General features: G+C 38.5%; 2 protein-coding genes across 3 annotated transcripts; one reads left to right on the top strand and one right to left on the bottom strand.

Moving 5' to 3' along the window:
• Positions 1-790: 790 nt before the first annotated feature.
• rnf31 (ring finger protein 31) lies at positions 791-18,745 on the bottom strand. Of its 2 annotated transcripts, XM_081375326.1 has the most exons (24): positions 18,619-18,745; positions 18,408-18,445; positions 17,499-17,698; positions 15,451-15,597; positions 15,211-15,366; positions 15,068-15,124; positions 14,452-14,605; positions 14,179-14,338; positions 13,942-14,087; positions 13,628-13,770; positions 12,027-12,278; positions 11,621-11,935; positions 9,337-9,522; positions 8,875-9,081; positions 8,060-8,233; positions 7,822-7,920; positions 7,566-7,655; positions 7,102-7,216; positions 4,338-4,450; positions 4,014-4,124; positions 3,813-3,861; positions 3,258-3,354; positions 1,778-1,940; positions 791-1,693 (listed from the first exon to the last, which is right to left on the bottom strand). In XM_081375326.1, exons 3-24 carry the CDS (start codon positions 17,694-17,696, stop codon positions 1,643-1,645), a joined length of 3,183 nt encoding a protein of 1,060 aa, XP_081231452.1. In that variant the 5' UTR covers positions 17,697-17,698; positions 18,408-18,445; positions 18,619-18,745; the 3' UTR covers positions 791-1,642. The 2 variants fall into 2 exon arrangements, with proteins under 2 accessions (XP_081231452.1, XP_081231451.1); XM_081375325.1 differs by lacking the exon at positions 18,619-18,745 and having other exon boundaries at positions 18,408-18,485.
• buc (bucky ball) lies at positions 18,489-22,386 on the top strand. Its single transcript, XM_081375329.1, has 7 exons — positions 18,489-18,969; positions 19,138-19,195; positions 19,517-19,672; positions 19,771-21,273; positions 21,348-21,449; positions 21,588-21,698; positions 21,784-22,386. Exons 2-7 carry the CDS (start codon positions 19,189-19,191, stop codon positions 21,813-21,815), a joined length of 1,911 nt encoding a protein of 636 aa, XP_081231455.1. The 5' UTR covers positions 18,489-18,969; positions 19,138-19,188; the 3' UTR covers positions 21,816-22,386.
• The last annotated feature ends 546 nt before the right edge of the window (positions 22,387-22,932 follow it).

The following is a 22,932-nucleotide window of genomic DNA, read 5'->3' as shown; positions in this document are numbered from 1 at the left end:
TAGATTATGGCTATCAAGGTTTTGGTTATAGAAAAACACTCAAAAGAATAGTTGTCAGACAAAGGTGTGTGTGTCCATTAATTATATCTTACCTTGTCATGCAGCAAACTGCAAGCGGTTTGTGCTTCACCCTCATTAGGGCGAGATAAGTGGCTGGTTGTATATCCTGATAGGAAATACAATATTTTACAGCTGAGAGGTTAAGTGTGCTTGTGAAGAACCTGCCATTGGTGAACCTCAGTAAAACAGACTATTATATTACATATGTAACATGATTTTTAAAGTGATGGCAGATTTAAGGCAACAAATACTGTAAAGTTAGGGGAAAAATTCAAACACTGCATGTGTGACCAATCAGCATCATAAAACTTTACAGTGCATGTAATTCTCATTGCCAAGAATAATGACCTCTTAAAAAAATATCATCGATTTTCTCATTGTGTGTGCCTTTAATTTCTGCTAAAATGGCCAGTGCTTTTCCATGATCATGCATATCAAAAATTATATTAAAAAATGTCTGGCTGCACAAATGTCCTCAGAATAAAAATAGAAATTGATCAGTGGTTTCCCTGACTACAGCCCCACTGTAAATGGCTTTAAGACTTGATGAGCAAATATGTGTTTTAAGGGCTCTGATCTCAGAGACAACCGTGACACAATTGCATGGAATAGGAATGAAGAACATGTCTTTTAGATGCTGATCGAGTGACATCAACATGACTGGTGGTTTTACTGCTTTGGTAATTAATTATTATTTTGCTCTCGTTGAAACACAAAGACTCACTAGATTCAACATTTTATAAATTATGTTTAATCATATATATATATGTACATATAAACCCATGATTGTACGTCTTTTGACACCCATCAATGTGCAGATTTTGTTTTTGGTTGAATAAACTGATAACGACGAGCCTGAGGTACAATCAACAGAAAGTTCACTCATAAAATCATTTAAAATGCTGTTGTTTTACGATTTTTGTCTGTTTAATTTTAAAATGTACTTAATGAAATAAAACCTGTTTGTAAGCATTCACAGAAACAATAAATGGCTTTACTATAGCTGTCAAAGTGTTTTGTCTTAGTCAGTTTTTTTATTATCAAGCTACAGCTATAACTCTATTAGAGAGTAATTAAAAATAAAAACATGATTAAAATGAAGAATTTCCCATCACAAAACCTTAAGAAAAAAAAACTAAAAACAGTGTGTGCATTACAATGGGTATTTTGAACAGGTTTCAGGTTTCAAGCTAAATACATTTTTTTATTTTATTCTACAATATAAAATACATCAGCAATACCCCAATCATTATATATATATAAAAAAATTAATTGGTTAACCAATAATTATTAACCAATTTAAATTATAGATAATTTAATCAAGCTACAGCTATAACGCTATTAGAGGGTGATTAAAATAAAAACATGATTAAAATGAAGAATTTCCCAACACAAAACCTTAAGAAAAAAAAAAAAAAAACAGTGTGCATTGTGCAAATGTGTGCAACTACATCACATTGAGAACAGGGAAGCACTGTGTTTAAAATTCTGCCAGCCTCTCAGCTCAGATCATAAAGCGGAGCTACAGGCGCACGTGGGTAAAATAGTCAGCACAGGTTAAATGAACAAAGTAAAAACGTCTTCACTTCTTGCGAAGGACCTTGTCACCCAGAGGCACGTCATCCATGAGTTTCTGCAGATGTGAGGTAAAGAAAGTTTGATAACTACCAAAAAGAGGTAATGTTTATAGACTGAAGAAAGGACAGCATCAGCCCACCTTAAGTCTGGCAAAGTATACTCTCTCATCTTCTCCTTCCCCCTGTGTGACGTCCACATGGTATCTCCTGCAGGCCACGATCAGCTCATCCAGAGAGTAAAGGAGGGCGGGGTCAATAGAATGGCCATTAATGAGGCTGACCAGGTACTCTCGATAATGCTTACTGAAATACAACACAATTTTATTTACCCCTAAAAAGTAGGGAGAGGCATTTGTGTCAATGTCTTGTCAAGTACACCATCTTCTGTATTCACCATTTTTTTATTTATATTTAAAGCATTTGATGTCTTTGGCCATCGCATCTTGCTGTTTTTTTCTCCCAGTGTCTCACCAATCCCACATAAGACTAGATATATTAGCATATTGTGGTCAAAATTCAAACATGATTACAAATTCAGCTCACATTTGATCTTTAGCTCACATTTGATCTTCCTAATTTTGTACTTTTGATCTTTGCTATATTGCATATTTGCATTTGCACTTTCCAAGTATTTAAAAATGTGATGGTGCTTGTCTCTTAAAGTGTGCTGCAAGAATAAGTCCAAAGCCAAGAAATGAGTATGCATTTTTGCCCTTCTGGTTCTATTGTCACAAAGACAATGGGTATTTTGAACAGGCTTCAGGTTTCAGGCTAAATACATTTTCAAATTTTATTCTATAATATAAAATACATCAGCAATACCCCACTCATAATTAATATATATATATATATATATATATATATATATATATATATATATATATATATATATTATTTTATTATATATAATTATTTAATTGGTTAAAATTATATTATTAACCAATTATTAACAAATAATTACAATTATATTACCAGTATATTACAAACTTTACATGAACACCCGAAAGAATCATACCAACTTGTGGAAAATGGGCATCCGATAACCCCATTAAATAAAGGTCAAAAGAGTTGTCAGATGCTTAGTGTTGGTGACATTATAGGCATGAAACTGTACTGTATTTCGTTTATAGCCTACCTTTAGCTTTTTACTTCTGGCGATTGTATTTATGTTTCAAAAAGTTGTTTTTATTTGTGAAGGTCATGATGAATAAAACATGTAAAAAAATAATCCACACCCTTTTGTGAGTGTACACACACACATATACATATACATATATATATATATATATATATATATATATATATATATATATATATAGAGAGAGAGAGAGAGAGAGAGAGAGAGAGAGAGAGAGAGAGAGAGAGAGAGAGAGAGAGAGAGAGAGAGAGAGAGAGAGAGAGAGAGAGAGAGAGAGAGAGAGAGAGAGAGAGATATTAAATTGAGTAGAGTTAAATCAAGCAATCAAGTTGAGTTAAATCAATGGGCTGTAATTTGAGTACTCGTGTACTTTTTCCGATCTCTACAATCCCTACAACGCCATTGATAAAAAAAATTGAGATGAGTTTGAGAGATTTGAGAGTGCAGGGAGCAGTCAAAATGGTAACAACGATGTTACTCACTCGCAGAGTCCTGCCTGTCCCGGCTGAGTCTGAGCCCCACACGGCGAATCAGTCGGACGAGGCCCTTCATCTTTCTGCTCGATCACTCCACACACACCTGACGCAAAAAAAAAAAAAACCAGGGATGCATTTGGGGGGAAAGGCGGTTTTTGAGGGAGATATTTTCAGTAAAGAGAAGTGGAACAGAGTGTGAAATAAAGCTGTAAGGAGTAGGTGTATGTGTGTGTTTGACAACGATTTCATGGTACAAATATAGCCTTGGTCTGAGAAGCGGTAATTGGACGGCTGTTTTAGTGGGAAAACAGTGCATTGCTTTAGGATGTTCAGCTTTTATGCTTTCATTACAGTAAAAGCGATTTTGTTCCACTGGGCAGTTGAGATAAAGAGTGAAATTGGAAGCAAACTAGACTTTAAGACTGAGACGGACAAATAAGATGAAGAGACAGACACAGATAAACAGATCACAGAAGTACTGGGGGAGATAAGTCAGACTAAAATATGGCCACATGGTCAGAATAAACTAAACAAAAAAAGCACTGATACTAAAAGACATACCAGTCTGTGCTCCTGTTGCAGTTTCAGTATTGTAGTTCACTGCCTTTTTCTGAGGAAACAAAATGACGTTCAAACAAGTATTCGAAACAAAACGATAGAGATGTGAAGTGATATTTCTCAACCAATCCTGGCACACAAGTGCTGTGCGTGTGGATGTGTAGGAGGAAATGTGTGTGCCTGTGTTAAAGCGCGAGTGTGTACCTGCAGTAAGGCCTGAAGCCTGGCAGGCTCCCAGTCTCGAAGGTAGAAGAGGCAGTCTCTGGGGTGATGGGCATGCAGACCTGTCACAGTACACTGGTTCACTGCACACTTCTGCCAGAGAAGGAGTGAGCAAGAGTGTGAGAGAAAAAGAGGATGAATAAAAAGGAGAGAAGAAATCGTGCTCCGGAGAAGGCTGCTACTTTTAGCCCAACCGTAGCTGGCTTCAAACTGAATATCAGTCACGTACAGAGCCGTATAACATGCACATAGAGATACAAATAGGCACAAATAATTCGAGGACAACAAGACCAGACAGGAACTCACTGTGTGGAAAGGGTTGTTACATCCACTGCAGAACTGATACCTGCACTGGGAACAACTGAAGTGCATACAGCCGCCCCTGGCCAGAGCATACTGGAACCTACAGTTAGGACAAGCTACAAGACAGACATAAGAACAATAGATAAAATCCTTGTATAAAAGAAAGAATGGGCTGTGTGAGTTTTTCCACCCCATACTGTGGATGTTTACATTTTGCATTCGATAAAAACATGAAAACATAATTTACATAGTCAAGCAGTCTATGTTTGTCTATTGACGTGATTATCATCAAATTGACTACTGTAAAATATTAACAATTTATAAGGAATCCAGGTAAATCCAAGGGATCAGAAACAGTGTATATATATATATATATATATATATATATATAATTTTTTTTTTTTGGGTCTGCACGTCGACGCTAGAAGCGTTTCAAAATCCACAGATGCGTGAGGGGATTTACAAATGCCCAAGAAGCTATTCACAAATGTGTGCAGCGATTTACAAATGCACAGAAAGCGGTTCACAAATAAATGCCAGGCAGAGTTGTGTTAGTAAAATAATAAAACATTTGTAAAAAAATAAATAAAAAAATTTTCAAATCTCATTTGATTTATTTGTGAATTTTATATTTTTATGTGAAACTCTTTACATTTATTTGTGGATCTTAATCTTTTTATTTGTGAATTTGATAAAAAAAAAAATATTAATCTCTTTACATTTATTTGTGAATATTAATCTATTTATTTGGAAAAATGCAACAATTCTAAACCCATATGGATGGATGGATGGAAAATCTATACCTATAGGAACTTTATATTTTTATATTTCATCATACTTAATCAGTAAATTGCTATATCCAACAGATGTACAGATAATACATTTACAGAAAAAAAAAGGACACCAGAACAATGGATCGATTCAATAGAACAGAGAAAGACAGTGAGATGTAACACTACAAACAACTATTGTGCGATCAGTAACTCTCTCACAAAGTGTGAATAAAAATGCCTTCTAGTGAGAAATACTTAAATATAGAAATACTATATTTGATTTGGTTTCGCTTCACCAATTGACCAAACACTAACAAAACAATCAGACTGTATGAGCAGACAACATGTTTTCTAAGGTTAATTCTGGTAGTCAGAGTGGGGCAGAATTATTAGCTGTGGGTAGTAGGGCTGCACGATATGAGGAAAAGCTGCGATGTGCGATAACATTGTTTAATATTGCGATGACGATATGACTTGCGATAAATATTCAAATGTGAATGTCAGCTATAGCTAACAACAATTCCTGATTTTTTTTTAAATAGACATTGTAAAATAGAATATACTGTTCCCATGTCTTAGTGCTTTAATAGGTTATTTGCGTGAGTGATAGGTCAAACGTTTATTACCTGCCTGGATTACGCGATTTAGCGCGAGTGAGTGAGCGAGGGACAGTGTGTGTGTGTGTGTGCGCGCGAGTGAATGAGTGAGCCGGAGTCAGGCACATCAATCTTTCCCCGCCCAGCGAGTGCTTGAAGTGCGTCAGAAACAGCGCGCGCGCGCGATCAGTTGTTGTTGGTATTTTTTTGTGTAGCGTCGCCTCTCGCCGCATTGCTTTTGTTTGAGGGCGCTTAACACACTCACACTTAACATGCTCCCCTAGAAACGGGCCTGGCAGCTCGCGCCAGCTCTAGACACGTTCAAAGTTTCCTGATTGTGACGGATGGCCGAATTTACATGACACATTATAAATTAGCATTAGCCTAAGTTACCTATTCTGCTATATACATTGCCGAAAAGAAGAGAAGAAGATAAAGGTGGATAAAGACAGAGGTAAAGTGATGTAATGAATGAACAGTTTATCTAATTGCATAGTAGTCAGATACTATAATTTAATGGCAGTTATTTTTACCTTAAACTTTATGCTAGCAGTTGTTCTGAGTTCCCCAGCGGCCCCAGACAGTGTGATTTTGTAACAATCATGTCAATTTTTAGATGCATTTTTATCACTTTTTTTAAATTAATGTTTTACTCTACAGTTGTGCAGTTTTTGGGGGATATATGGCATTTTTTTTTTTTATTTGCCAAAATTAGTAATGATATTTCTATACAGGTTTATTAAAAATAGTGCAATATGTATTATTTCTTCCTTTATTTTACAGTTAAATTATTATTTTTGTATACAGGGATTTTTTTTTTTTTTATGTTGCAGAAGCACTTTGTTCCTACATGAACAGCCTACCAATTTGCACTTCAATAAAAAAAGACTGTGGTATTTGGCATATTTGTTTTTGCAGTAGTTTTTGGGGGGTTATTTTTCCTGTAAAGATATCGAGATATATATCGTATATCGAGATATAGCAAAATATATCGAGATATATTTTTTGCTCCATATCGCCCAGCCCTAGTGTCTGTGTCTGTGTGTGTGTGTGTGTGTGTGTGTGTGTGTGTGTGCGAGTAAATGTTTACGAGTGAATGTGTGCGTGTGACGGCACGCGATTACTGGTCGGAAAGCAACGTGTAGCCTGACATGTTTCTTGTCCATGACACGACAAGATTTTAGGAGTCAAAATCGTGTAATCTGACACCGTGACTATCGTAACAGACACAAAAATCTTGTAATCTGAACCAGGTGTTATTCATCGTGTCAGGCTGTCTGTTGCGATGTGTTCATCGCGCGAGTTCATATCGCGATGACGATGAAAATTCGATGTATCGTTCAGCCCTAGTGGGTAGGTGTGGATTAGGCTTCTAGAGAAGATCTAAAGGTGACTCACTGATCCCATTGTCACGCAGGTATCCGGCCAAACCCTGCTTCTGGTACTCAGGGTCATTCTCTCGCTTCCACAGCTGGAACTGCTCACACGAGAGGCCCACGTGCTGCGGCTCCCACTGCAGAGAGCGATCGAGAATAAGACACTCATTACCATTCACATTTTAAATTAATGAGTAATATCAATCAAGGTGACACAAAATACACCTTAATGTATATTTAAAAAAACAAACAAAAAATAACTAAAATGCTCCATAGGGACAGAAGTCAGAGAATCTTTTTTTAAGAATTTTTTTCTGTTCAATAAAACGATCCACCAGAATGAATCTTTGAAACTTTCTTTTGTTACACATACATATTCATCTGAAACAAACTCTCTCATGATTCACTAGACTGCATCAGACGCTCATCTCCTATATTCATGCGAGGTCACCGCAGATCTGTTTCTTGCTTTCTGAAAACACTTACCGGTTTTTTGCATTGAGCGCAGAAGCTTTTCCTGCACTGCATACAGGTGACCTTGAGTTGATCGCCGTCATAGATGAAGCCATATGAGCACTGTGGGAACGAGATAAGAGTAAAAGAGATGCACTAGATGCAAATAAAGACTCCTAACATCATGCACCTCTTTTCAGATCACTGTAAATGCTCTTGAATGAGACTACAGCTATTTGAGTGTGAGAGTGCTCTCTCAGAGAGAGTTAGGAAGTGCAGTGTCACTCACATGGCTGCACCACAGGAACTTCGGGTCCTTGATGAGAGCCTGCTCAGTCAGCTTCTTGTGGAAGAGATCGTACACGTCTGGTTCAAGGCAATCCCTGAGCTGGGCAGTCACGCACACACACACAAGATCATTTCAGATATCACAGTGAGTAGCTTGAAGCCCAGTTATATGCTGCTGTGTTCCAACTCAAGTCCCAGTACTGAACTGACCATCTTTATTTTTTGCTCTTTTGCAGTACCTGTATGTCCAGAGTGGAGAAGTAGCTGTTAAGGTGCTCAGGGTCATTGATGTCAGGCTCTGTGCAGACAGGACACACCATGTCTCTGATGTGCTTGTCCCTCACCGCTATGGTGAAATGCTGCTTGAAACATCCACAGCACACAGAGCACTGGCAGGATGTCAGCGACTGCATCTGAAAAATACACCAAAAAATAGACTCCTGACTCAATGTAAGGTGCTTTCATATACATATATTTGCCAAAAATGCAACAGCATTTCAATTTAGAGCTCATTTATGAAAAGGACCCAGTAAGACTGGGCTGCATGCAATATAAACTGTCCAAAGGTAGTCATTTTTCTAAATGTTTTCTTTTGCATTCTACTAAAGAAATAAAAGTTATGCAGGTTTGGAAAAGCAAAATGGCGAGTAAATGATCACTTGATATCAGATGCTTTCTAGGTGATCTATCCCTTTAAAGGAATAGCCCACCCAAAAATGAAAATTCTATCATCATTTACTAACCCTCATGTCGTTCTAAACCTGTGTGACTTTCTTTTTTCTGTGGAACATAAAATATCTTTTGAAGAATGTTGGTAACCAAACTGTTGTGGATCCCACTGACTTTAGTAGTATGGACAACAATTAAAATGGAAGTCAATAGGAACCAAAACTATTTACCAACATTCTTCAAAAGATCTTCTTTTATGTTCTTATATGTAAATATTGACAGAATTTACATTTTTGGGTGGACTGTCCCTTTAACAGTATGAGTACATATAAGATAAGGACACTCTGGTGTAAAAAATACAAGATTCTGAGGTGATGCATAGTACCTTGCTGTGGGGAAAAACCGACAGGCAGATAGGGCATTCCTTGTTCAGCACACGGCGTATGAAGTCCCGGTCAGGTGATTCACGCACGGCCTGAACCACATCCTCCAGTGTGTATGTAGCTGTAGGGTCTCGCAGCAAAGACAAAACCAGCTCACAACGCCCCCAGCTGGGCAGCTCAAACACTGCTAGCAGCCTACGGCAAACATGCTTACACAGACAGAGGATAAATAACTTCAGTAATGTTTGATAACATAACATTCAATTTGCTAATGACCACCTTGAATATATTCAGCAGCCAGCATTATGCAATTAATTAAAGATAAATATATATTTATTTATTTATCACACAAAAGATTATGCAGATTAAGCTGCAAAAACTGTTTGGCACATCTAGTGGTGAGAAAGCAATGCAGTCTCTCAGTGAAGCATTCATTATTTACATTATTGTAAAAGGCCAGTCACCTGTTTATCTGGATGGTTGATGTCAATGGGGGGCTCTGGTTCGTCGCTCCACATGCGCTGATGGAATGGCTCCAGTAAAGGGCGCTGCAGCAGGACGAGAGCCCCCCTCACATCCCCTCCACTCTGCCTCAGGGCTTCTTCACAGCGGGTTATATCATTAAATCCCAGAGAGCCAAGCTCTTTTACCTAACAAAGAAAAACAGACAAAATGTCATATTTAGCATACAACATTTTTATTAGATATATTTACTAGAAATACACTATTATGCGATTCTGGCTATACGGATAAGCTAATAATGTTGCCAGGTTTATTGGCCATAACATGAAAATATTTCAGAAATAATTACATAATTTAATTATGTGAAAGTTTACATAATATTAAATTTCTACATTACTTTGTCTAAATAAAAAAAAAATAAAACACTATAAACTAGGCATCACAACATTATAATGTACAATATGGAAAATGAATATTCATTTTGAGATCTAATAAAAGATAATTTACATCTAACAGTGTAATTAAATGATTAGTGATTTAAAAAATGTCCTTCAAGTGAGTGTTAGTGGTTAAGTGGTTTCCCCAAATTCAACTTAAAAAAAAAAAGCAACTTTTAATGACTTCTGCAGTCTTAAAATTATTCAACACCCTGAATAAAATTTCTTACTACAGCACAAATCTGCAAAACAGGTGTTGTCTCAAGCACACCTGATGCAACTAATCAAGGGCTTCATTAGTTGCACCAGGTGTGTTTGAGCTAGAACACATGAAAAATCTGAACTGGCTAGGTTTGTTGAGTGTCACGTTTGACTGCATGTTAGAAATATGGCTCAGAAATAAGTCAATAAGATTTGACTTAGAAATAAGTCAAAAGAATGGTCCAAAAAGTTAAGAGAAGATATCATCACCCTTCACAAACAAGGATCAGGATACAAAAAGATAGTGAATGCAGTAAATGTTCCTAGAGACACTGTTGGAAGCATAGCATGCAAATTCAAAGTTAAAGGAACAGTGGTTACACTACCTGGATGGGCAGAAAAAGGAAGCCATCAATGGCTGCAACCAGTTTTCTGAGAAGGCAGGTTGAGAAAAAACCTCGAGTGACTGCAAAAGACCTGCAGCAAGACTTGGTGACAACAGGCACTGAGGTTTCAGCTTGCACTGTATGGCGAGTACTAAACGCATACCAGAACTCCAAGACGTACACCACTACTGACCCAAAACCACAAGAAAAGTGCTCAAAATTATATATATAAGACACAGAAGTTTTGGGATTCTGCTAAACAAAACTAAAGGAACTTTTCAGCCCTATGGATCAGCGGTTTGTCTGGAGGAAGAATAATGAAGCATATGCTGAAAGAACACTGCCTACAGTTAAGCATGTTGGGAGCTTGGTGATGCTCTGGGGTTGCTTTACATCCTCTGGCACTGGAAACCTGCAGCGTGTAGAAGGCTGATTCAATGAAGTATCAGGAAATCGGCAAAAAACGTCATGCCGTCAGTGATGAAGCTGAAGCTTGGGCGTCATTGGACCTTCCAACAGGACAATGATCCCAAGCATACCTCAAATTCCAAAAGCTTGGTTGCAGAAGTCGTCCTGGAAGATTCTACAGTGGCCATCACAGTCACCTGACTTGAATCCCATAGAAAATCTCTGGTGGGATTTGAAGGCGGCAGTTGCAGCAAAACCCAGCCATTTTTCATGAGGAATGGCCTAAGATTCCTCAGAAACGCTGCCAGAAGCTGGTGTCTGGTTATATATCTCGCTTGTTTGCAGCAGGTCATAACAGCAAAAGGGTGTAAAGATGCTTGCCATGAAGGGGTTCAATCATTTTGAGACTGCAGAAGTCATTAAAAGTTGCATTTTCAGTTGAATTTGGGGAAACCACTTGAAACGTTTGTTGTGTTGAGCCATTTCAATTACTTTTGTTTGAATTGTTCACTGCAAACAGCTGAAAGTCTGTAAATTTTGCCAATAAACCTGATTTGCAATGAGGGTTGAATCATTTCGATTAAAACTGTATGTATGTGTGTGTATATATAAATATATATGTGTGTGTGTGTGTGTGTGTGTGTGTGTAATAATATAAGAAAAAATATATGACATAATTAAATATATAATGCTTAACAGGCCTGTAGCTGATGTCAGTCAGATAAGAAAAAAATATATAAATCTAACAATTTCAGTGTACATTCACTAATGAAATGTTAAGCATTATATATTCTAATACTGTTGTAAATGTTAATAAAAGTTATTATATAAAGGATGGATTGTTAAGAACTCACTTTAACTCTGCGGTCTCTAAGAGCCTGCCTAACAGCTTTCTCATTATCGCCCCCTGCTGCCAGCCAGGCCCGTTTGGCTTCTGCCCTGGACAAGGGGACAGCATTGCTCTTTTCTCCATCCTGCCCATCGTTCCCCCCTGAAGAGTTTGATTGTGCATTGGGTTCTTGCTGACAGGACGCAGCCATCACACAGATCTCATCAAGCACATGCGGTAGCTCTGCCTTCAGCCAGTCATATGGCATTACGTTACTGTTTCCTGACACATACATGCTGGTATAAACCTCCTCTGGACTCACTCCTTTCTTCTCTCCCTCCTGAGAAGGACAGAGACAATAAGAATGCTTGAAAGATTCTGAGGATGATGCCCAGGCTACAATGAAAACATAAAAAAAAAATCAGACTTACACGAATAAGCTGAATAAGTTTAAGCCCTTCCTCCTTCATCAGTCTTTGCCTTTTCAAATCAGGGTCCTCAGAAGGCATGACTTTAGGTGCGACTGAAAGCGGTGTTACATCCTTGACCGGTGAGAGTGGGAGGGGCTTAGATAGTGGGAGGGGCTTAGAGGGTGATAGAGCAGGTTCTGATTTTGAAAGGCAACACATTTCGCATACAGTTGATGGTGTGTGGTTGACGTACGTACAAAACTGGCAAATCCACTAAATGAGATAGAAAAAAAGGAGTCAAAACAGGAACCTGTATTCAGGATAAAACTCAGGAGAAACTGCATTTCTTTAGCAATGACAAATCAGAATATGCATAGGTTAAAGGGATAGTTCACCCAAAAATTAAAATTCTATCATCATTTACTCACCCTCAATTTGTTCCAAACCTGTACGAATTTCTTCCTTCTCCTGAACACAAAAGAAGATATTTTGAAGAATATGGGTAACCAAACAGTTGGAAGCATACAGTAGTATGGAACAAAAATACTATAGAAGTCAATGAGGCCCATCAACTGTTTGGTTACCGACATTCTTCAAAACATCTTCTTTTGAGTTCAGCAGAAGAAAGAAATTCAAACAGATTTGGAACAACTTGAGGGTGAGCAAATGATGACCAAATTTTCATTTTTGGGTGACCTATCCCTTTAAAGGTGACTTGTTTTAAGTTCTACACCACTAACGGCACAAAACTCAGTTAATAAAACTGAACTACATTCCTTTGTGCAACATCGATCATGTTATTAGCACAGAAATGATGAACTTTAAAATATAGCAGTGTTAATAACTATAGGGGCTTTCGCACCGGCTAATTATAGGAACTTAGTTATAGGCACTAGCCAACAGAGCGGTTCCCAAGAACTAAATGTTCCCCAAGTTGGACCATTTTCTTGGTAGCATTTGCACCGCCAGTAGAAACTGTAAAGTGACCTTTATTTTGACGCCGCTGAAAAAGCCAGAGCCTGAGCACACCATGCTCCATCTTCATTAGTTTACAATCTATTTAACAGTCCTGTCTATTATGTTATTAGATTGAACTGTTATACAAAGAAAGTAAACAGTATATGAAATAATATTAGCGTTTGCCATGTGGTTAATTCCCAATGTTGCTAGCTGAGCAGAAATACATAATCATGTTTTGCCTGGTCCCCTCAAAGTCACATTGGATTTTCTCATTAGCATAAAGGTTGAGAGGTCCATCTATCACTGTTTTCCATGTTTGTAGAGTTAGTTCGTGGAGTAAATATGTAGGCTGAAAACTGTGAGTGTACATGGCGGGTGCTGGTGTTTCACATGCGTTCAGCCAGTCAGCATATACTTATGTCACTAGTAGTTCATATTGTGCTGGGTTGGACCCTAATCTTAAGTAGGAGCTAATTTAGTTCCCCCAACATGATTCCTAACTAAAAGCGTTCCCAGTTTGTGCGGTGCAAACACGCCAAAAAGTGGGTACTTGTGCTATTAGTTCTAGGAACTATAAAAAGTTTCCTCAGGCGAGAAAGCCCCTATTGTACTGAAACGAAACCAGAAAATTTTGGAATTTGGAATGTACTGAATATTGGCACCTGGCTGTCCATTAGTCCTGTGGCAGAGGGGGTCGGACGTGAGGGCGCGACAGGAGGTCGGGTGGCCAGACGGGGGCGATCACACACCTCGCAAAGAATGCTGCTGCCAGCATTAACCACTGTGCAGCTTTTACACTGCCACTCTAATTGACAAAAGTAATGCACAAAACACCAGAATTAACACAATGATATTCAAATTTAGGAGTTTATTTGTTAGTTTGAATGACCACCTTGATGTTTCAAAAGGTCAAGCAGGACTGATGGTCCATTTAGATTTGAAAAAGTGACAGAAAAAAAAAACCGCACAGACTAACCAGATATTGTAGAAGGCTGTGATGGCTCCTCCTGTAGAGATGGAGCAGAAGAGGACAGACGGGGACGATCACAGGTTTCACACAAAACCTGCTGCAACGTATTTACTGTAGTGCAGTATTTACACTGCCATGTTGACAGTGATGAGCTAAGGAAAAAAATAAAGACATACAGATTTGCTTGGCAAAATCCTCTACACAAACATGTCCTCTCAACATCTTAAATTGCTCATTGCTAACCTGTGCCGTTTTGTGGCTTTTGAGGAAGTTACAGGGATCCTGATGTGTGTGGACCGTCCTGAATGGGAGTGATACAGCCGGTCACATTCTGTGCATAGCCGCTGAGTGCAGGTGGGGCAGTGAGCAGACACTGGAAAGATGCCACATATGGTACAGTTTTCTGCAAAGCAATTGCAAATCAATGAAGTAGAATGGAAACGATAGAAGTGGACACTCACAATAAAAGATATTCATTAAAAGGAAAGCCAGGGTTGGTAAACATGATGTCTTTACCTGTTTGTGTAGATGGCACTAGAGAAGAGAGAGCAAGAGCTGGACTGAATAGAGATTTAGGCTGAGAAGGAGACACAGATGAGGGAGTTTGTTTTTCCCATGGTCTCTCACTAGGAGAGATTGCAACTGCATCTGTGCTGATTCCATCATCATCCTGTACAGACATTATATGGACACTGTATTTAAGTGACCTGCAAAAAAGCTAAGAAATCTAAAAGAAACACTTTTCTCTAAAAGTGTGGCAAGATGTTTTTGAAATGCTCACCAAGGATGCATTTATCGGATAAAAATACAGTAACACATTAATATTGTAAAAAATACAGTAAAACATTAATATTGTAAAAGTGTTTATAAAAATAACTATTTTCTATTTTAATTTATTTTAAAATGTAATTTATTCCTTCAGTGTCACATGATCCTTAAGAAATCATTCTAATATGCTGATTTGGTGCTCAAGAAACATTTCTTATTATTATAATCAATGTTTAAACCAGTTGTGCTGCTTAATATTTCTGTGGATACAGCTATGCTTTTTTTCACGATTCTTTTATGAATAGAAAGTTCAAAAGAAAAAAACAACAACAACAACAACAACAACAACAAAAAAACACTTTACCTGCACAGTGAGCGAGGGAATAAGTCTTTCAAAAAACTCTGGATGAGAATGGGTGCCCTACAGAAAAGGAACAAACTCTATATGTGAGCTTAACGTTCATTTGTGATGAATTCATAATATGCTTTTACTTCACAGCCTCAGACCTTGATTAGCATGTCCAGTTCCATACGAAGACACATGATCTCAAGAGTCACTGACGCCACCTTCTCAACATCTGGCTGGACAACATCATCAGGAAAGCTCAAGCCATCATGCTGCTGATTGGTGTAGCCGTACAGGTTAAGTACTGCTCTGCCACCCTAAAAGAAGAAGATAAAGAATAGTTACTGCAAATATTATGTATGGTTCACACCAAAAGCCTCATAATCTCATCCACCAGACACCTGAATAGAGTCTACGGTCGTCCTGAAGACAGGGTTGTTGTACTTGACTGTACGCCAGTACTTCGGCCTGTTGGGGTTGGTAAGATTGGAGCCATACTTCTCCAAGATGTTAAGAGCGGTGGAAAGTTTCTGCAGGAGGCTGAGGGACTAAAAGGATCAGGAGATATTAATGTAAAACAGAAAAGTATGAACAAGAATACATTACAACCTAGAAACAACAACAGTGGGTAAAAATGAACTAGGAAGAAATGTTATGTGCATACAAATGAGTGGAAACAGGACCAATCTTTAGAAACATCTGAGGAAACAGTGACAGATTACCCAGCGCTATGCATTATTATGCGCTTTATGTCAGTCATTCACACTGCCAAAATAGCCCCAAACATTCCTACTATATACGGTCAGGGCCGTAACCACCATAGACATTTACCCCCAGTAATCAGATACGGCCAAATTGTCCCTACAAAAAAAAAATTCTATTCTGCTGCACTGGCAAAAAGTAAAAAAAGATCTATGTTTAGGCAGGTATGCCTAAGCAGTCTAACATCGCTCGTCAATGTCAAAATAACTGAGATGACCAATGAAATAAAAGAAGGCAGACTCCACTGTTCACAGAACCCAAACATGACACTTGAGTTTTAACAGTGGTTGAAAACAAAGGTTCAGTCACTGCCTACTATTTCTACAAACTATCAGAATGTTGTTGGAAGACAAAAAAGCAGAATTTTTCATTAATGTAATGTTGATTCTGGGTAAATTCTTTATCCTTAAATGTAAGTGTATGAAGCGTATGACCTGTTGCATGTGCAACAACTAATTTTATTAACATTTAAACAAAAGTTTTGCAACCGACTAGTCAAACACATCTCATACCGTGCTGTCTCTCAAAACCGGTAGTATAAAAGCCTAAAAGCAAGCTTAATAGTTATTACTAGTTTGACATGAGATATAAGTTTTGTATAGGCTGTCAAAAAACTCCCTCACATTGCTCATCTAACGAGTTGACACTATATTCTCTGAACACGCCGTGAATGCCACAGAGAAAACTAATGCATGCAAAATCTGAGGTAAAATGAAATTTAGTTTTCTGCTCCAGATAAACACTTTTCAAAATAATCTATAAATTTTTAAATGTAACAACATGGCGGTAATTTAAACACTGCCTTAGAAAAATATAAAGCAAAACATTAAATGTGCAAAAAAATGAATAAATAAAAATAGTATTTTCAAGTCGACTAGCAGCAGAAGGCTATCGTTTAATCGACTAGTCTTGCACAACCATAATGAAGACAAAACCTTACTTTTTTAAGTAGCCTAAGTATTTAAAAGTGATTTTCTTTGTGGATATTTTCCATCATTATATTTTATGGAGATTAAACAGGCCTGCAAATTTGGTGGGACGATAAAAGTTAGTTTACAGGAAGATGAATGGAAACACCCCACCATTTATTTGTGTACCTTGCGTTAGCCTACTGTTTTTTTTGTTTGTTTTTTTACTCTTACGAATTTAATTATAAAACATATTTTGTTTATGTACAATAAAAAAATGGGCAAAAAATCTTCAGCTTTACCAGTGAAAGAGTATGAGGTAAGATGTAAAAGTAGCTACCCCGGTTTCACAGACAAGGCTTAGGCCTAAGCTAGTCCAAGACTAAAATGAATGTGTGAGCTGTTTTAACTGAAAGCAACTTGCGCTGACATATCTTTAAATATGTCTGTAAAATATGTCGGTTGCATAAACATAGCCTTTATATTAAGACAGTTTTTTAAGTTCTAGTATGACCCACTAGCAGTTAGTCAGGGGCAGTCAGTCTTACCTTTCGGTATCAAATTAAGCTAATCTACGTTTTTAAGTAACAATAGTAAAGAAAAAAAATTGATGTCTAACTTGTAGAGGTTTATGCAACCGGCAATCAGATATTTACCTATACCTTGATATTTAATGCCTGTTTTGCAAGAGGTCGGTTCATAAAGTCAAACAATTGCTTCCTGCTGTATAAACACTATTTGGATTGCAGAGGAAAATGAATCATTACACCAGCTCTCACCTCATTCCTGTTATTTCCACTACTGTTCACCGTCAGCATGCTTTCAGCAGCTATGTAGCGATATTTGCTGGAGGGTGGGAGAGGGATGTTGGCCATGGCTGCCACCCCTGCCCTCATCTCCTGGGCAGAAACTGAAGAAGATAAGCTGCCTTCCGCATTCACCCTCACCTCCTCCAGCTGATCACTGAGAGACGCCATAGCTAAAAGTGAAAGTCAACAAAGCTTTAAAACACACAAGGCCTGAATAACTTGTGACAATCGTTTCTCATGCCAAAGCATTAGGAAACAAAGTAACTACATTATAGTTGGGTTTACAGTTCAAGTTTAGTGGCATTAGACAAGGTGGCTTACTGATTTATTATGTCTGAAGCATAAACAAGAGTCAACAACACGTTTGGCAATTCACTTGTCAAACATACGGAGTCATTTTCTCGTTTATTTACAGTTAATGCTAATAATTTATAGATATGGATGACTGTCACATCATTCAAATAGCCTGTATGGATATTTTTGCACCTCAATCATGTTAGCTAATACGCTAGCTGTCTGTTACGTTAGTGAATGGAAAGTGAAACCATAACAACTCGACCGAAGCTAGTTTGCTACACCATTCTTCAAAATCCAATATACATTTCTGGATAAACTGATGTTTTACGGTCTTAGTTGTTATTTGTATAACCTTTAATGACAGACCTATTTATATACTCAAATAAAACAAATACATTTGGTTTAACGCGTCTGCTACCACAGAATAGTCGTAAGCTAGCAGGCTAACGCTTAGGAAATATCGCCAAAAACTCGTCAGCGACATTACAGAGAAACGTCTAGATGTGTCTCTGTTAATTCTGTGCAGTCAAGTCAACTATCTCAAGTATTTTATGAGCTGTTGATAAATATTAACATACTCACCGCGTATTGACAGAGCAGCAGCGCTCTCATTCACTCATCTGTAAAATTGAAACATAACACACATAACTTTACCCGCATAGAGGCGCTGTGACTGTTAGGATATATATATGGTTAGGACGTACAAACTACATTTCATCAACAAACCAATTCTTATAAATGGATAAATGAGTAGATAACAAAAGAGGGATGAATGACTGAGAGGAAGAGTTACCGAAATGTAAAAAGAAGTGTCGACAGAAAACAAAGTCGTGTGAAATTTAATTGAAATACCAAACAAATGACACGTGATAAATTGAGCAACATTGTAATAATAATATGATAGTTACTTTATGTTACATGTAGAGGCATGGCTTAATCTGCTTATGATAATGAAAACTGACGTGAGTGCTTTGCTGAATATGACAAATTGGGTACACCTGCTGGCTGCCATTTGATTGCATTAATGTGGATCTCTGGAAACAGGCATGAAATCTATAAATCTGAAGTGCAAAGTTATTACGACAGAGTTAGTCGCTCTCGCTGTATACACATTTAAGTCCACTTTGTCACAGTCACATCTAAGGTTAGTCTTTTTTTGTTGTTGTTGTTTTTGTTTTTGTCTTAATATGAAAGCATTCTATGTTTGAACGGTTTGTTTGTTTATGCCTGTCTATTTTAAGATGGGCTAATTGTGCCCTTTTCTGATGTTGTTCGTTTAATGAATGTTCTGAGTCAGGCATGTCTTTTACAGTATTGCGGTGTTTTGTATCCTGTGCTGTCTTTCTTTGTCTCCTCATAAGAAATGGAAGGTAACATTCTCAAACTTCTTTCTTACCAGTGAAAAAGCTTTAAGTTGTTTTATTGCTTTTTAGCTGTGTGTTGTGTGTTGTGTCCTGGTAAACTCTTTGGGGACTTCTTTTGTGTGTACTTTTAAGCTGGTTAGGATGGGAGCCCACCTTAAACCAGATGATGACATTATCAATATTATTGTATGTTCATGCAGTTCCTAGAACTCAATCCCATGAGTCATGACCTTGGAGCATTGTTAACTCCATGCTCTTCTCTACTGTATGAGCTACAGGAACACTGTAATTATCTATATACTATATAGTTTTCTTTTCTTTTTTTAGGCATAAACAACACTTCACAATCCATGGGAGTTGGGCAACCTCACCATCCAGTAAACCACACCAGACCTTTTTTCTATGTTCAGCCACCATCTCAGCCATATTTCATGTATCAATGGCCCATGAATCCGTATGGCCACTATGGCTTTCCAGGGCCAGGTTAGTGTTTTTTTTTTTTTTTTTTTTTTCAGTCTGTTTGAGACTTTGCTTGTTGTTTTCCTCTAATTTTTTTTCTCTCTCGCTCTCTTTTGTTTTAGCTTTGCACTATGGCCGTCCCTACATGGCCCCTTATCAGTTTATGCAGTATCCTGGGTATGTGGTTCCACATGCACCCATGCAGCCAATCGATTACAGAAGAATCAACCCCCATTATCCCTCCGTTGCATCCTACGATTTGCGCGTCCGCCACCACGTTCAACATGCTGGGATGCAAAGGGAGACTGCCTGTTCTGAGGTCCAAACAGATCCTAGTGATTCAGTCAACAAACTGATAGACAAAATTGAGAGTCTTAAGGCCTGTGAACAAGGTGACAAGGGGCTTAACACGGTAGTTTCCTCTACCCCTGATGTAGTGCAGGGAGAGAAGCTGGCTTGTTTAAACGACGACTCTAAATTAGAGCTTACCTCTCAGGAAGGCAAGGAAGAGCAGGTCAGTGAAGTCACAAGGCCCACAACCTACAGCGACTCTGCGTATGATGCAGAGTCTAGCCAGGGTGTACTGGATGAATGCGTGTTATCAGATGTGCTGCCCCTTGACAGTTCCTCTGTCCATGAGGAAGAGGATGCCAATGAGGAAGATGACCAGCAGAGTGTTGCTGATGTAAAATGCTGCCAAAATGGGAAGTCTGTGACCAGTGCAACTGGCAATATGTTTTGTAGTGGAGTCAAAAGCACTGCAGATCCAACAGAGAGCCATGATTTGGAGGAACCAGGTGATGAGCAGTTGCAGAATATAGTGTCAACTGATGCTGCTGCAGCAATGGAACCTCTTATAAAGTTCTCAGAAGACTTTGACCTGCCGTATCAAATTCTTCGCCTGCCCTGCAATAAGACTACAACTGGCCTCAGTCTTGAACGAGAGATTGACCCACTTGTTTACTTTGATTCTCCATCTGCTCTGTTGCCTCCACAAAACTATCTCTCCTCAGTTGGCAGCGCATATTCCTACAGCTACTACCCTCAGGTGACCCAAGAGCGCCAGAGTGTCTTGAGTCCATCCATAGATGAGCTCTCCTCCAGAGATGAAATGTTCTCCACTGACGTGGAGGATCTGGATCTTGTTCCAGGGCACGTGTATGTGGGTGGTGGCAGGCTGGCTGAAAGTGATGTCCCGGTTCGTTCCCGAAAAGAGCTCTTGAGTATGGAAAAAACTTGCTTGGTCTGCCAGAAAACCTGTGCGTGCTGCGGGTCAAGCTTGCAGGATGAGGTAGGAATGTGTAAGATGGCTGAACACATCCATCCTGAGAGGAATGAGGTGTCTGATCAAGAGTGCGAGTATGACATCGAAGGAGAGGTGCGGAGTAACTGCGAGTCTCCGAGAGTTTCCAAGAGGAAGTGTTGCAGTAGGCACGCGCTACCTTCTTGTGGACATCACAGTGCCAAACACAGACACAGGAAGCTGCTGTGCGAAGGCCAAGAGAGCTGTGATGTATTTGAGCAGGCTCGGGTGCATCCCAAAGGAGAATGCTGTGAGGAGTATAGTGCTCTGGCTAAAGCCGATAAGAGAATTCAAAAGGGTTCCTTGTGCAGGCCTTGTATTGGTAAGTGTGTTTTTTTTTTTTTTAAATTCTAATGCCATCACAAGGTGGTCAACTCATGCAAAAAATATTTTTAGAACGACAGTGGAGAGAGGGTGTTGTGTCTGACCAAGAGAATTGGGCAAGTTGTGGTGCCAAACCAAGGTCTCGGAGGCAAGTTAGTGGACCTCAGGATCAAGGTAGGATGTTTTATATTATATATATATTTTAAATGTTGAGAGTGAGACCATGCATACCTAGATGTCTAAAGTTTTCTGAAGTTATTTACTGCAAGTGTCAAATGCTTTCTTTTAAACTGTTCTCTTTGACTTCTAAAGGGAGAACTCCATTGAGAAGGCCGACTTGTAAAACAATCCATCAGCAAAGGCCAAGAAGTGAATATGATGACTATGATGAGACCGAATTTACCTACTGCCAGAGGGGCAGAGGTGAGTTTAGGGTTTTAATCAAGTTAAAAAATGCTTCTGAATCTTTTTTTATTATTTTATTTGTGCAACATCTTTGTCCCATCAGGTGCTATGAAGAAAAGAGGCACACGATACTAAACTATTTTGCACTGCTGTAATACTTAATGTATTACCCTAAACTTGTGTAAAATGCACTTCACTATGAATGTACACATGGACACTGTTCTTGACTGTATGTAGCTAAAAAGTATGACAGTGATGTACACCTTGCTGCATTTCCATTGCTCAAGTTAACTTTCCATTTTGGGTGCAATGCATTCATCTTAATATTATGCCGAGACTGCTCTCACTGGACCAAGCCTTGACCCATGCCTACAAGGCCTCTTTCACATGTGCCTCAGTCTGGGAGGTGTAGATTGTGTCTGGTGTGTAAGGGCTCTGAATTTTTGCATGGTCAAGGACTGGCCCATTGAGACCTTTTCAAAAAATGTTGACACTGGAGATGCAGCTGGTTTAAGGGGTGAAGCAAGGGGGGAAAAAAAGGATGAAATAAAGTGGACAATTTGGCAGTTTGGCCACTCTTAGTCCAGATGTGTCTTGTTTTTATTACTGTGGCATTTTTTTATACATTGTGTAATGTTGACATGCAGAAAACTCCAATTGTCTGTACAGTGTTATTGTGTCATTAAAGTCTTGGCATTGCACTTGACCCGTGTCTCGTAAGTGGTTCTAATCTCTCTCTCCCTTATGAAAAACCTTCACTAAATTTGTTTGCTGCTGTTGTCCATGTTTTTAATTTATGTGGGGGACAGATCATTAGTGTGGACTTGTCATGATTCCAGCATCTCAGTTGCAGGTGAACTTTGAAATGAGAACTCTAGTACTAGTTTTAGCCATGGTCTGCCTCTCCCCTAATTTTTTATTTTTTGGTCTGTGCTTGCACACATGCTTGTGAGATCCAGAATATCTGTTGGACACTGATTAGTAAAGTGGACCTTAAAAGGCTGGTAAAATTAGTCAAATATCCCAAAAAAAGTTTTGCCTGTATGATGGCTGTCTTAAATTTAACTGACCATAATTCTATTTACAAAAGTGACATCGGCAATTATATTTACAAAAAACAGAAGTAGGCCTACCATATTAGCCCAATGTCACACAGACGACTCATTCTCCATTTGATTTTATTATTTTAGTGTTGCAAGCGATAGCCTACGTGATGTCACTTTGAATGACAGCTTTGACATTTGAATAGTCT

This window comes from Scardinius erythrophthalmus (assembly GCF_964197995.2).
Source record: "Scardinius erythrophthalmus genome assembly, chromosome: 9".
NCBI lineage: Eukaryota > Metazoa > Chordata > Actinopteri > Cypriniformes > Leuciscidae > Scardinius > Scardinius erythrophthalmus.
Note: the sequence above shows the minus strand (reverse complement) of the source record. Positions and strands in the feature narration are given on the sequence as shown.

Bases quoted from the DNA above. Each gene is read 5' to 3' on its own strand.
- rnf31 (XM_081375326.1), bottom strand. From the start codon at position 17,696: ATGGCGTCTCTCAGTGATCAGCTGGAGGAGGTGAGGGTGAATGCGGAA. The intron at 11,936-12,026 runs GTAAGTCTGATT...TGTCCTTCTCAG, and splicing joins AACTTATTCAGCTTATTCGT to GAGGGAGAGAAGAAAGGAGT. The intron at 7,656-7,821 runs GTGAGTGACACT...TCGTTCCCACAG, and splicing joins AGTTCCTGTGGTGCAGCCAT to TGCTCATATGGCTTCATCTA.
- buc (XM_081375329.1), top strand. The intron at 19,673-19,770 runs GTTAGTGTTTTT...CTTTTGTTTTAG, and splicing joins CTATGGCTTTCCAGGGCCAG to CTTTGCACTATGGCCGTCCC. The intron at 21,274-21,347 runs GTAAGTGTGTTT...AAATATTTTTAG, and splicing joins CTTGTGCAGGCCTTGTATTG to AACGACAGTGGAGAGAGGGT.